The 12738-nt window shown below is 49.2% G+C and overlaps 1 protein-coding gene across 2 annotated transcripts; it reads right to left on the bottom strand.

Annotated features, from left to right (window-relative positions):
* Window positions 1-6449: 6449 nt before the first annotated feature.
* Window positions 6450-12663, bottom strand: RGS16 (regulator of G protein signaling 16). Of its 2 annotated transcripts, none has more exons than XM_058701580.1 (5): window positions 12478-12663; window positions 11467-11577; window positions 10646-10710; window positions 10191-10357; window positions 6450-8309 (listed from the first exon to the last, which is right to left on the bottom strand). In XM_058701580.1, the coding sequence occupies exons 1-5, from the start codon at window positions 12519-12521 to the stop codon at window positions 8088-8090; spliced, it is 609 nt and encodes a 202-aa protein (XP_058557563.1). In that variant the 5' UTR covers window positions 12522-12663; the 3' UTR covers window positions 6450-8087. The 2 variants fall into 2 exon arrangements, with proteins under 2 accessions (XP_058557563.1, XP_058557564.1); XM_058701581.1 differs by having other exon boundaries at window positions 10646-10707.
* Between the last annotated feature and the right edge of the window lie 75 nt (window positions 12664-12738).

The raw sequence follows: 12738 nt of genomic DNA, 5'->3' as shown, positions 1-12738 counted from the left end.
CCTCCATCCCCTGGGCTTCCCCTTTCCACACACAACATGCTAGGATGGGGACACAGGGTCCTTCCCCTTTCCTTCTTTGGACCAGAAAGAGCCCCAAGGCTGCAAGGATTAGCCCTAAAGTGCGACTAAACTGCATGTTACTTACCAGAATCTCTTCTTGTTGGATCTTGGCAAGAAGACAATGGGGTCGAGTTGAATCAAATACATGACTGATGTTCTCACAGCTTCCTCACAATTTTGCTAATGAAATCTAGGTTTCCTTGCTTTCCTTTGACTGTAGTAATCATGCAGCTCACCTATTCTGTGAGCCTGTTAAGAACAGATGAGAAAGTAGAGATGTGGCTAAAATCAGAAATTAAAATTTGCAACCAAAACAAACAAAAACAGGATGCTCATGACCCAAGTGATCATAAAGCAGAATTCTGAAGGAATAAACAAAGGAGTAGCAAGAAATGTGGGCAAGACGAAACAGCTAGCATAGCTAGAAACTCCCTAGCACCTGCCATTGAATAGAGGCTGTTGCCAGGGTATTCCATGCTTAGGAGCAGGAAATGGCAAGACTCTTGCTAGCAGATGTCAAGGCACTGAGTCTCCAAAATGCTTTAGAGCAAGGACACCGGAACCAGGCTGCCTCGCTTCAAAGCCGACTCTCCCACTATAATAGAATAATTACCAAAAAAGAGCCACATTTTTTTGCCATCTTCCCTTCACCCATGCTCTTCACAGTTTAACTTCATACTGGAATTCTCATTAAGTGCTCTCGTTACTCCCCTCTTTGAATCTTGGCTGGCCCCGTGACTTGGTTGGCCCAGTAGAATGTGGCAAAAGTAATAGTGCACCAGTTCCAAGCCTAAGCATGTTTTCACTCCCTCGGGACCCTGCCACCATATGAAGAAGCTTGGACTAGCCTGCTGGGTGGTAAGAGAGACACAGGGCCCAGACACCACCATTGCCCAAGCCAACAACCAACCAATCCTTAGATGTACGACTAAGGCCATCCTAGACCTGCCAACTCTTACCAGACCACCAGCAGATCACAGATGCAAAGACAAGCCTAGCTGATATTAGCTGAGCCTGGCCAGATAAGCAGAAGTGCCTACCTGACCCACCGACTCATAAGCAATAATACAGCCTTATTATTTGAAGCCACGGAGTCTTGGAATGGTTTGTTATGCAGCAACAGCTAACTAATATAGCTAACTAATATAGAACTAGCTAACTCTTTGAATTTAGGCAATTTCCTTAAGCCTTCTGGCCTCGGTTTCTACATCTGTAATATGGTGATAATAATAACAGTAGTGACCTCAAAGGAAGGTTGTGAGGGTTACAGAAATGAATATATGTGAAGCACTTAGGATAGTGCCTATGGCATATAAGCAGCTACAATTTGTTGAGCACTTACTGCCTGTGGGGCACTGTGATGAATATTTGTCATAAATTTTCTCATTCCGTCATCACAAAAGCCCTGTGAAGCCAGTACTATTGTTATTCACAGGTTACAGGAAAAAGTGACGCTCTGAGAAATCCAGTAATGGCTGAAGTTTACTCCACTGAGAAGTAGCAGGTGTGGGACTGACTTCAGAGCCCGCTGTCTAAAGCAGGACCCTACATTGTCTGTGAAACTGCCTCTTGGAACGGGCATGATGGGATAAGTTAAGGCACTTATCCTCCCCAGCAGAGAACTCTTTCTTAAGTGGGGGCCCATCACAAATAAAAGGTTAATCCACACAGCATTGCTTTTCTCAAAGTTTAAAGCAAATCCTCGTCTAAGTTCCTTCCAAAGCTTGGAAATCACCAACACTGTAAGTCGAGAGGTATCTTTTCTAAATGATGGAGACTCAAACTCCATTATCTAGCAGCTAACTGCATTACATCCCTCACCCTTGGGATCTTTCCTCCGTTATTTAAATTTCAAATTTCTTTTCTTCCCTAAAGCAATTTGAATAGCTGGACCAATTTAAAAGTTTCAGTAAAAGGGAATTACCTTGAGATCAGCCCTTAATATGCCCTGAACACCTTTCTCTCTTCACCTAAGAGCTTCAGTTTTTAAAGTTAATTTAGCCCTATTGACTAAAGTTCACTAAAGAAATCTTGTTCTAAACCCTGTACCCATCGGGCTGTCTTAAAAGTTATGCTAATTGGGGCGCCTGGGTGGCTCAGTCGGTTGGGCGGCCGACTTCAGCTCAGGTCATGATCTCACGGTCCCTGAGGGCTGTGAGTTGGAGCCCCGCGTCAGTCGGGCTCTGTGCTGACAGCTCAGAGCCTGGGGCCTGTTTCAGATTCTGTGTCTCCCTCTCTCTGACCCTCCCCTGTTCATGCTCTGTCTCTCTCTGTCTCAAAAATAAATAAATGTTAAAAAAAAATTTTTTTAAAAAAAAGGTTACGCTAATAATTTTCATTCATATTAAAATTTCACGTGTTTATTAAAAAGCATTAATAAACAAAACTATAAGTTATACCTCTTGGATACCATTGCAAAGGAAGTAGCCAAACAAAATATGGCCGAAGTCAAGCAATAGGGAAAAAGTATTCATTGCCTGATATGGCCACAGGGAGGCAGCAGAGGGTGAAAGATGGGCCAGGGATCCTTGGCAGTCTTGTGGAAGCAACAACAGCACCATGTGGAAGCAGCACTAGCTGACTGGGGTGGGGAGGGGGGTTGAGCGAGTTGATGAATGGCTCAACCCTTGATTTCCTCACTTGAAATTCTGTAATACTCTGCACATCAGATGATATACAATACTGGAACAGTTGGACTATTTTTGAAAGAAAAGTAGATTTGGAATCCTGATTCTTCCAATCTGCTCAAAGTCGGTAAATAATTACTATCTGATGCCCACCGTGTACAAGGCACTGTTTTGAGTACTAGGGATCAGGTAATAATAATAGTAACTAACATTCAGGGGAAAATAAGTGCCAAACACTTATTTCATTCAAGGTTCCCAAAGAGGGGTGCACTTTTATTATCTTCATTTTACTGTGAGGGAACTACCTTAATAACTTCCCAAGGTCATAAAGCAAATGAGCCAGGATTCCAACCCAAATATTTTGACTCCACAGCCAGAGCTGTGAACCATTTTGCTGCAATCTGTCCGGTCCCATCTTATCAAGGTAAAGGATATGGCTTTTGACCTTGAAGAGACCAGTTTAGGGGAAGGAAAACAGCATGAATTGCACCATGCAGTATGTACAACAGAGTGAAAAAAAGAGTGTGTCCTAGAATCACGGAAGTGGGAGAGATTAACTCTGTGCAGTTGACATCTGGGAAGGCTTCACTGAAGAGGTGATGTTTTTGTTGGATTTAGAGGAAGGCATTTCCCTCCTCACCCCAAAACCCCCATTTAAAAAAAAAAAAAAAAAAAGAGGAAGAGGGCATTCCCAGCACAGGGAGCAGCATGTGTGTAAAGGCCATCTGGGCAGAGGACAGGTCAGAAGAGGGACTTGGTTCAGCTCAGAATGAGCCTCAGATGCCATGGTCAGATCTGGACTTTCTCTTGTAGACAAAGGTGAGCCATTTTAATGCAGCCATCACACGCTCATATCTGTGCATTATGGGTGAAGATTGGCAGTGTGGGAAATGAATGGGAGAGGACGGGGAGGGAGACCAGGTGGAAAGCTGTCTTTGTAGCTCAGACTGGAGAGGACAAAAGGCTCCTCTAAGGAGGTCTCCGTGAGCCTGGGAAGGAGAAGCTGGACTCAACCCATTTCCAAGACTGGATGCGATGACATAGGGAAGAGATGGAGAAACCTGAAAAATGGGTGGCCAGCCCCTGTGTATATCAGGGTTAGAGAAACAGAAGGCAGTGCATATTGGTGGGGGATGATGATAACCTTGGTTTTGAATGTGTTATGTATGAAGAGCCTGTGGGACATCCAGGGACGGATCTGGATGGAAGTTGGAAACCATAATCTAAACTTTTCTCCTGCTGGATTTAAAACTAATCATTAACTCAAGAGCCATTTCCTGAATGCTCATAGGCGAGGCCCTGGGGAGGAAGACCTGCCTAATCCCAGGAGCTTGCCCTCAGGTAAAGAGAAGCAGAAAGCAGGGATCTAAGTGCTCTAATTCAGTTATGAGCAGCTGTGGTACATTGAAAGAGAGGCATCCGTAATCAGACCCAAAGGTTCGGGGAAGGCTTCCCAGAAAGATCCTCGAGTTGGTCTCTGGAAGATGCCTCCCTAGCTGAGTAGACGCGGTGGAAAGCAATGATGAGAGGAGAGGACACAGCAGGCAGATGGTCCAGGATGAGGAAGCAAGGAAGCCCGAGACAGTAACAGCAGATCTGGGAACTGTGACAGATTTGTTTTCAAGGGACAGGGGAGAGAGTAGCGACAGAGGCCTAGGAGGCCAGCATTTCCCACTTAGGAAATGCTTTGCCTGCTGAGTCAAAGCCTAGAGTGCTCTGGGGAAGGGGCTAAGGATACCAGAGACACTTGCTTAGCAATGTGATCTTCAAGAAGTCACTTAAACTCTCAGAGAATCATTAGAGCATGGGACGGTTTTGAGCCTGACACCTGGGTCAGCAAAGAGGTGTGTTTTTTGTTTGTTTTTCTTTATTTTGAGAGAAAGAGCATGCAGGAGGGCAGAGAGAGAAGGAGACAGAATCTCAAGCAGGCTCCGCACTGTCAGCATGGAGCCCAATGTAGGGCTTGAACTGAGGAACCATGAGATCATGACCTGAGCCAAAACCAAGTCAGACGCCCAACCTACTGAATCACCCAGGTGCCCCAGCAAAGAGCTATTCTTATCTCTGATGTGTACCTGCCACCTTCAGCCACACCACGGAAGCCAAGGCCACTTTTCATTTGAGAGGGAGGTTTAGTGGGGTGGGGACAAGCCTTGAGGATGGTCTCACTGGACTGTGGGGTCTGCGGCACACACCGCAGGTATAGGAGGTCTCCCATCCCCATTCGTTTCTCTCTCACTCACTGATTACACCTGCCTTTTCCTACTGACCACCCACACTGCTTAAAAAATGTGTGCCCGTGTCTAGCCGCATTCAGAATCCCCACCCGCTATGAAATAAATGAGGCTACTTTCTGGTGAAAGTACAGTTACTGCTTTTGGTTTTCTGCCAGGCACCCAGTGGACACACTCAGATTCCTGAGAAGGTGAAGAGATGGAAGGAAAGTAAGAAGAGGACAATGTGGATAGCTCCCCGCCTCCCTGGGGACCCATCTTTCTTGTCATCCATCACATCCCTCCTCCCATCTCTCACACACTGGACACCCCCCCAATGATGTAACTGGGCTCACAGCTCATCTCTGCTGCTCTCTCGAGCCAGCTGCCCTGGGCATATTCCTTGCCCCACAAACTTCAGTTTCCTTGGTGTTATAGGCTAATACACCTACCTCACAGAGCTGGCCTAGGGACCAAATGGGACCAGGGCCTGCCACAGCATCTGACCCAATCTTCTCTGGCCCTAAGGTCCGGATCCCTCCTAGGACTGCCCACAGAATTGCCCCCTTAGATCTGGGTTTAGAGTGCGAATCTAATAGGTTTTCTGCCCGTCATACCCCGAGTCTGGCCACTAACTCAGACTAACAATAGGGGAGAAATAAAAGTCAATAGCAGGTCCAGATCTGTGTACAAACAGATAATTCAAGAAAAGTTCTTGGGCCGACAGTACTAGGGGGACCCTGAGCTCACCCTGTCCCACATTTTCAACTAGATATCATCCACATCCAAGCCAACAAACTGCAGAGTACAAACAGATAATTCGACGGAGAAGAAAAGTTTAAATACTGGTAACGGGGTGGGGCAGAGTTTTGGTAGGGTAAGCAAAGGGAACAAATAGGCTCTTGGCAAAGGATGAGCAGATATGATCCTTGCAAACCTACCCCCAGATTCTTGCAAGCCCAGCTCAACCCCCTTACTCCCCTCAGCCCCTGGAGTGGAGCGGCCTTGCAGACAGAGTGGCTTCCCGGAGCTCATCTCAAAGACTTCTACGAAATTATTTTAGAAATATGAATCCTTTGAATGTGCATGCAATTCTAGTGCAAATTAAGAATGGGCAAAAGTGAAGATGCCCAAAAGCCACCCCCTAAGTGAAAACATGTGGCTACTCGACCGAGGAGTCCCACCCCTTGTGTGTCTGTTAGAGGCAGAGTTGGGAATGGTTCATGCTGCGTCAGCCAGGCAAAGGCCATGGGCTCCGAAATGACAGCAGGCTGACAGGGTCCAATCAACACAACAGCCAGACACCAGCTGGGGCCATCGTCAGCTGAAGGAAGTTACCAATCTTGGTGGCCACCCTTAGCACCTAGCCCCTCCTCATCAATTCTGCCAGTCACCAGACAAACATGGGTCTTTCCCCTGTGCCTCTGCCGGGAACACAAAAGCTCTCCCTCGTGCCCTGAGGGATTTCCGGAGGCCAGCTCCCCCACAAGGCTTTCCATGGCGTTTCTCCTCACCTCTTCCAGACCGCACAGCCCCCGCAGACAGAATCTCATATCTGGGCTTTATGTTTATTCTACAAGAATATAACATGTTAAAACAGGGAAACAGGGATTGAGTACACATTCCTATCTAGGAAACCAGCTCCATTGTCAACAATAAATAAATATTTAACCAGTGAGGAGTCCCTGACAGGCGCTAAGAGGTTCCCAGCACGTAGAGGTAGAGTCTGGTGGAGAGGGAGACAGTCAGGCTGCCAGTTCCTGCTGAGATTCTCCAGCAGAGGCAAACTGAAATTACAATAATAATAAATAACAACAGCAACCACACAACAGTAATAAAATAATATGCTATGACAATGGTCACAAAACCAACAATACATTATACTTAAATAATTTTCTCCTGGAGGAGCTCACAGCGCAGAGAGAACAGTGTTGCTTTTCCTGGGGCATAACGGGGCTGCCGGATTCATTTGCCTCCGTGGCCCGGGCTCGTGCAGAAGTCTCACCACAAAATAGGTGTTTGGTGTTGCCCTGAGGTGACAAGCAGGTTCTGATTTCTCCCAGTCCGCCTCCTCCAAGCAGTCTCTCCCCCCAGCTGCACTCCCAGCTTCTAAAGTCTTCCGAGGGCCATCTCGGTTCCAGGCCCGACTTCCCCCCACACTCTGGTAAGGGCACCTCACATCCACAGGAAAGAAACACAAGGCTCCCCTTCCACTGAGGGCGGCTCTTTTTCCCTGTTCTCACACCCACAAAAAATACTGGCTTGATTTCAATGGAACTTTTGGAAACTGCAAGAGAGTTCTCATGACCCTTTTCTCCCTAGCTCCACCCTGCTGGGCCCAAGAGCTGGGCTAGCCACTCACTGAGGGGCCCCACACCTGCCTCCTCATGGGCGCTATGTTCAAGGGCAGCATGGAGCCACGAGAGGGCACAGCCCAGCAAGAGGCCCCACAGGCCCTGCTCACAGGCGGACCTTGCTGCAGGCACAGGGTCAGGGACCACCTACAAAGGTCACCAAGAGCACCAAGATTAATTTCACAGGCGCAAGATGGCCCCTTTTCCAGGCTCTCTACTGACTTGCAAAGGGGCTCAAAAAGCCAGTTTTTGAGGTATAAAACTCTTGCTTGGGGAAAGCATCAAATTGGTTCTCCAGCCTCAATAAGACTGTGAGGCTGGACACGGGAATGTTAAGAAGGGCAAGCTAAGCGACCCTCGGACAGCCCAGAGGTGAAGGGGACAGACTGGGAATGCCCTTCTGTGTCCTGGACAGCCTGGGAACTAGGAAAACAGGATGCAATCGGAGTCAGCTGTTCAACAGGCGGAAGAGCTGATCTGGTGGTCTTCCCCTCTCTCGTTTACAAGTTCCCCTTATCCAGGCTGGAATATTTCCTGCCCCGTGGAGAACAAGAGCCAATGATCACTCCACCACCACCTTTCCTTTCCCCGGAGAGCCCCACACAACCCTCATCTCCAGCCCTATCTGCTGGTCCTGGAAGCGGGCGGTGGGGGGACCCACTCCTGCACAGAATTCAGTCCCACAGTATCTAGAGGAGAGGGCGCTGCTTCCAAAACAGGCGGCCAGATGGGCTTTTTCCTTCACTGTCCTCTCGGGCCTGCTTTGCAGAACCTGCCTCAGGGATGGGCGACTCCACCTCTCTTCCTGGCTGGCTTCCTCACTGCCACAAGGCTCAGGTGTGTGAGGGCTCCACCGGGCCGCAGCTGGACGGAGAGGCCAAGGCGGCCGCGGCTTGGGCGGCCAGGTCCCGGTAAGCAGGTGACTTCAGGAAGCGCGGATACGAGTCCTTCTCCATCAGGGTGCGGGTCTTCCCCTGAGCCACGTCAAAGCAAGTGGCTGTGGCGGCCTGCACATTCGTCCTGGTCAGCTCCCTGGTCTCGTGGTCTATGTTTACCTGTGGGAAGGAGGGCAACAATGTGGGTGAGTGGAGAGTGGGCAAGGCGAGGGGGTCAAGGGGTCAGGGGGCCGAGGAGGGCCTGACGGGCAGGTGCAGCAGTGGAAGGGGTACCCGACTGTGAACCTGGAAGCTGGGGTCTCCTGAGCTGACCATTAATTGGCTTTTCAACTGTGGGCCTGTCCCCACCTCAGATCCAGCATCTGCTGTCAAATCTCTCAGTTATCAAGAACATATTAAGAATGTATACAAATCCAGGGCCTCTGATTCTTGATTTGGGCTCAGGTCATGATCTCATGGTCATGAGTGTGGAGCTTGCTTGGGATGCTCTCTCCTCTTTTCTGTCTGCCCTCTCCCCCACTCACACGCACTCTCTCTCATGAACTCACTCTCTAAATAAATAAACAAACAAACATTAAAAAAAAAAGAATATATACAAATCCAATCCCATTTCATCCCTGCCTCTGTACAGTCCTGGTTCAATTCGCCATCACCTCTCTCCTAGGTTAGTGTCAGAGCCTGCTAACTGGTCTCTCCCCTCCACCCTCACTCCTGTGGTCTATTCTCCAGCCAGCAGCTACAGTGAGCCTTTTCAAACTCAAGTCAGTCTGTCAGCAGCAGTGTTGTCTTCCCTGGTCACTCAGAGGAAAAGCCAAAGTGTATGCTGGGCCCGCAGGGCCACCTAGGCCCACATCTGGCCACCTGTCTGACCTCATCTCCTACTCTCCCTCCCTCACTCTCCGTGCTCCACAGGGGCTCACTGCCTGGTTCGTAGTAACTAGGACATGTGTTCTCTGGCTTTTGCACTTGCCATTTCCTGTGTTAGAATGTTCTTCCCTCCCTTATCTGTTCATATGTCACTTTATGGAACAGCCCACCCATCACTTCCCTTTGTAAAAACAAAAAGACCTCACACGTCCACCCATCCGGTACTCCTGTGCTCCCCCCTTTTTTTTTTTAAATGTTTATTTATTTTTGAGACAGAGAGACAGAGCATGAACAGGGGAGGGTCAGAGAGACAGGGAGATGCAGAATCTGAAGCAGGCTCCAGGCTCTGAGCTGTCAGTGCAGAGCCCAACACGGGGCTTGAACTCATAGACCGCAAGACCATGACCTGAGCCGAAGTCGGACGCTTAACCGACTGAGCCACCCAGGCGCCCCCTGTGCTCCCTTTCAAATCCTGCTTTGTTTGGATCAAAACACGCACCATCACCTGACATATATTTATGTATTTCACCATTATTGTCATCTTCTCCCATTAGGGTAGAGACTTTTGTCCCTGCTATGTCTCTAATAACTATAACAGTGCCTTGCATGTAAATGGTGCTCAATAACTTTTTATGGAATAATGTGGTAAAAATTAAAGTGCTCAGAAAATACAATACAAAATAGGATACAAAAGCAAGGTATTACTATATTCTCTCCACAAGGTGGCCCCGTGCACTTTACCAAACGCTGAGGCCAGCCATGGAGACCTGAGGGAAGGTGGAAAAATTCACCAACCACATACCAACCAGCATGAGGCACCGTCAGCCAGGGGACTGAAGCAGGTCACACAAGGTCCCTAGGGTGACCTGTCTCCCCACTTGTATATTTTAACCCTCTAATAAGGGCTTAGTTTACAAAAGCAGGTATGCACCAAAGCCAAAACACCTGCCAACCCCTCTAAGCCCCATCAGCGAGTCTGAGGGTAACAGCACCCATGAGTGGCACAGAACCTGGTTTTCCTAGTCTCCAGCCACAGAAGCCCATTCATGCCTGTGCAAAATAAGATCACTCTCTATACTCAACCCTTGCCCTGATGGACACCCACCACCCCCAGTTCTCAGTGGGGAAGGAGCAGGCAGGTGGAGGGTCCACAGGACATGTGGAGGCTCTGACCTCTTTTGGGGCTTCACTGCGGATGAATTCATCAAAGATCTTGTGAGCCCGGGAGGCCAGCTTGGTAGCCGACCGGAGCTTTTTAAACTCCTCACAGGCCAGCCAGAACTCCAGGTTCTCCTCGCTGAACTCCGTCTTCAGGAAAGCATGGAAGGCGGCTACTCCATCTGGGATTGAGGGGAGAGAGGGAGAGACAGGTCAGACAGTGGGACAGCGAGGAATCAAAGAAGAAAGACAGCAATTGTAGTTAATGGCTCTATTTTTAGGATGTAATTTTCTTGAACAAGGACCTGCCTTTGTATTCTGAATAGAGGCTGGCACACTAGGGGATGGATCATTATTATTATTACTACAACTATTATTTTGCCCACGCTTTCAGCATCCCTCAGGCTGGCTCCAAAGCACATGGGTACACATGTGCCACCCCCGGATGGACACAACAGGATCCTACTCACTTTTACTGCTCAGTAGCAAGTCAAATGACTCTTTCCACCCCAGCACATCTTCTGAGAAGTTTCTGCTAGAAAACAAAACAAAACGCAAAGATTTTACTTAAAAAAAAATCAACAAACTAATGCCTAGCATAAATCCTAGCCAGAACTCTCATGGAGGTTGTAGAATTCACACAAAGTGATTACTGGAGCAGACTCCTCCAACCCTTGGTTGAGGCTATAGGTATTTTTGTAGGGGACAATTAATTCAGTAATGAGAAACCAAAGCCAGGGGCCTTCTAGTCCTCAGTAGATAACTCTAAGACTGTCTCTTCACAGTCCAAAATTGTTTCTATTCCTCTGACCGTGGGCTTTGTTTTCTACATTTCCCCTCGTGGAAATAAGGGCCTCAGGAATAGAGATTAAGTCTACCCATAACCCCAGAGCCTAGAGCAGCACCTGGCAGTGTTGATTTTCAATATGAAAGGGCTTACAGGCAAAGTGCACACTAATGGGAGTAAAGTCATTGACTGAAAAGCCTCAAGTGTTCTTAGACCTTGTCCTAGCCCTGGTTGCAGAGACAGTGACATCTGCAGGTGGAGGAGTCTGGTAACTAGACATTCCACCCTGGGCACACATATCTGTCGGTGGGCCGAGAACCCTGGAGCCACCGACCCAATCACCCATAGCAGACCAGCAGGAATCTTCACTAAAATCCTCAGGAAGGGGTCACCAAGATGCACCCTCACACGTCCTAATTTCTGCTTGTATTTTCCTCCTTGTGGCTCCTCTCCTCGATCTGGATCCCTCCCCTCTAGGGCCCTAGGCCGGCCAGCAGGACTCACCCCTCTTTGCCGTGTTTGCTACTCCACTCGAACTTGCCAACACTGCCAGTATCAGAGCCCAGCTCTGATTTGTGAAGAAAGATCCCCAGCCGTGTCTTGAACTCTTTGGCTCTGGAAGACAAAGCAGGCACATGGGAGGATTCCCCATTTGCTCAGCCAGGGCAAAGAGGCGTCCCAGAAGAGTTGGGGCCGGTGCCACCCACCTTCCAGCCTCAAGGGTTCCTGGGAACCTTCAGCTGTTCCCAGGGCCTAAACTTTGCTTCTCTTCTTAATATCACCAACCCAGAACAATGAAAGTAATGTTTCAGCTGTTCCTCAGTAGGACTTACACTTTCTGGGTTCAGAGCACAGCATACATGGCCTCTTTCCCACTTAAGTCACACTAATCTATATTTGTGCCTGTTGATTAGCAGAATGCAGCTCGGCACCCTCTAGGCTTGTCATGAATATTTCTGGAACTTTGTGGAAACTGATTCCTGCCTTCGCCTTCACAGCCACCAGCTCCAGCAAGGGCTAGAGGTGGCTGAGTAGCTCCCTGGGAAGTGGGCACATCCCTCACTGGTGGACCCAAAACACACCTCCCTGCCTTCTCAGGGCCAGGGGACTCATGCTCCTAGATCTGGGCTGTAGAATGAAAACCCAGTGTTTAAGAAACTAGAAAGGCAGTTCTGCCTGCTGATGCCAACGTGCTCTTCGTGTAGCCGATCTTTGGCAGGTCACCTGAGGACTGCCATTTGTCAGAGGCTGGGCTATAACAGTAAACAGTGGTCCCTCCACTTCCCCTTGTTTTTCCTCCTCCCTTCTCTTGGCCCGTGGCGTCTCTAGGACTCTAAGGGAAGCATCTGAGAACGTGGAACTAAGGTGACCTCTGCCTCTCCTCTCAAGTCAGTAGAGTCTCATTCTCCCGCCCACCCGGTCCCCAAGCCTGCCACTCCACTCCTTAAGGACTGGTGGGACTAGGACTTCTTCCTCTGGGCGGCTGGCAAGCTCTATGGGACAAGCTTCTCTTACCTCTCCAGGCAGGTGGTGGGGAAGGCGGTCAGGGTCCGGCACATAGCTGCGGGTTCAGAGCAGCACGTCGTGGGGAGGATGGTGATGGGCTCCAGCGGTCGCCGCGAGCGCGACGAGGCAGAGGGGCAAGAGGCGCGACTGGCACCGTTGAGCAAACCTGAGCTTTATCGGACTGCACGCAAGGAGGCGCAGCTACCGCGGCTTTTATTTCCTCGGAGGGAGTGGGGCGGGGCTGCGCGCCACCGACCAATCGAAGCGTGG

The sequence above is a fragment of the Neofelis nebulosa genome, chromosome 15, assembly GCF_028018385.1.
Source record: "Neofelis nebulosa isolate mNeoNeb1 chromosome 15, mNeoNeb1.pri, whole genome shotgun sequence".
Taxonomy (NCBI): domain Eukaryota; kingdom Metazoa; phylum Chordata; class Mammalia; order Carnivora; family Felidae; genus Neofelis; species Neofelis nebulosa.
Note: the sequence above shows the minus strand (reverse complement) of the source record. Positions and strands in the feature narration are given on the sequence as shown.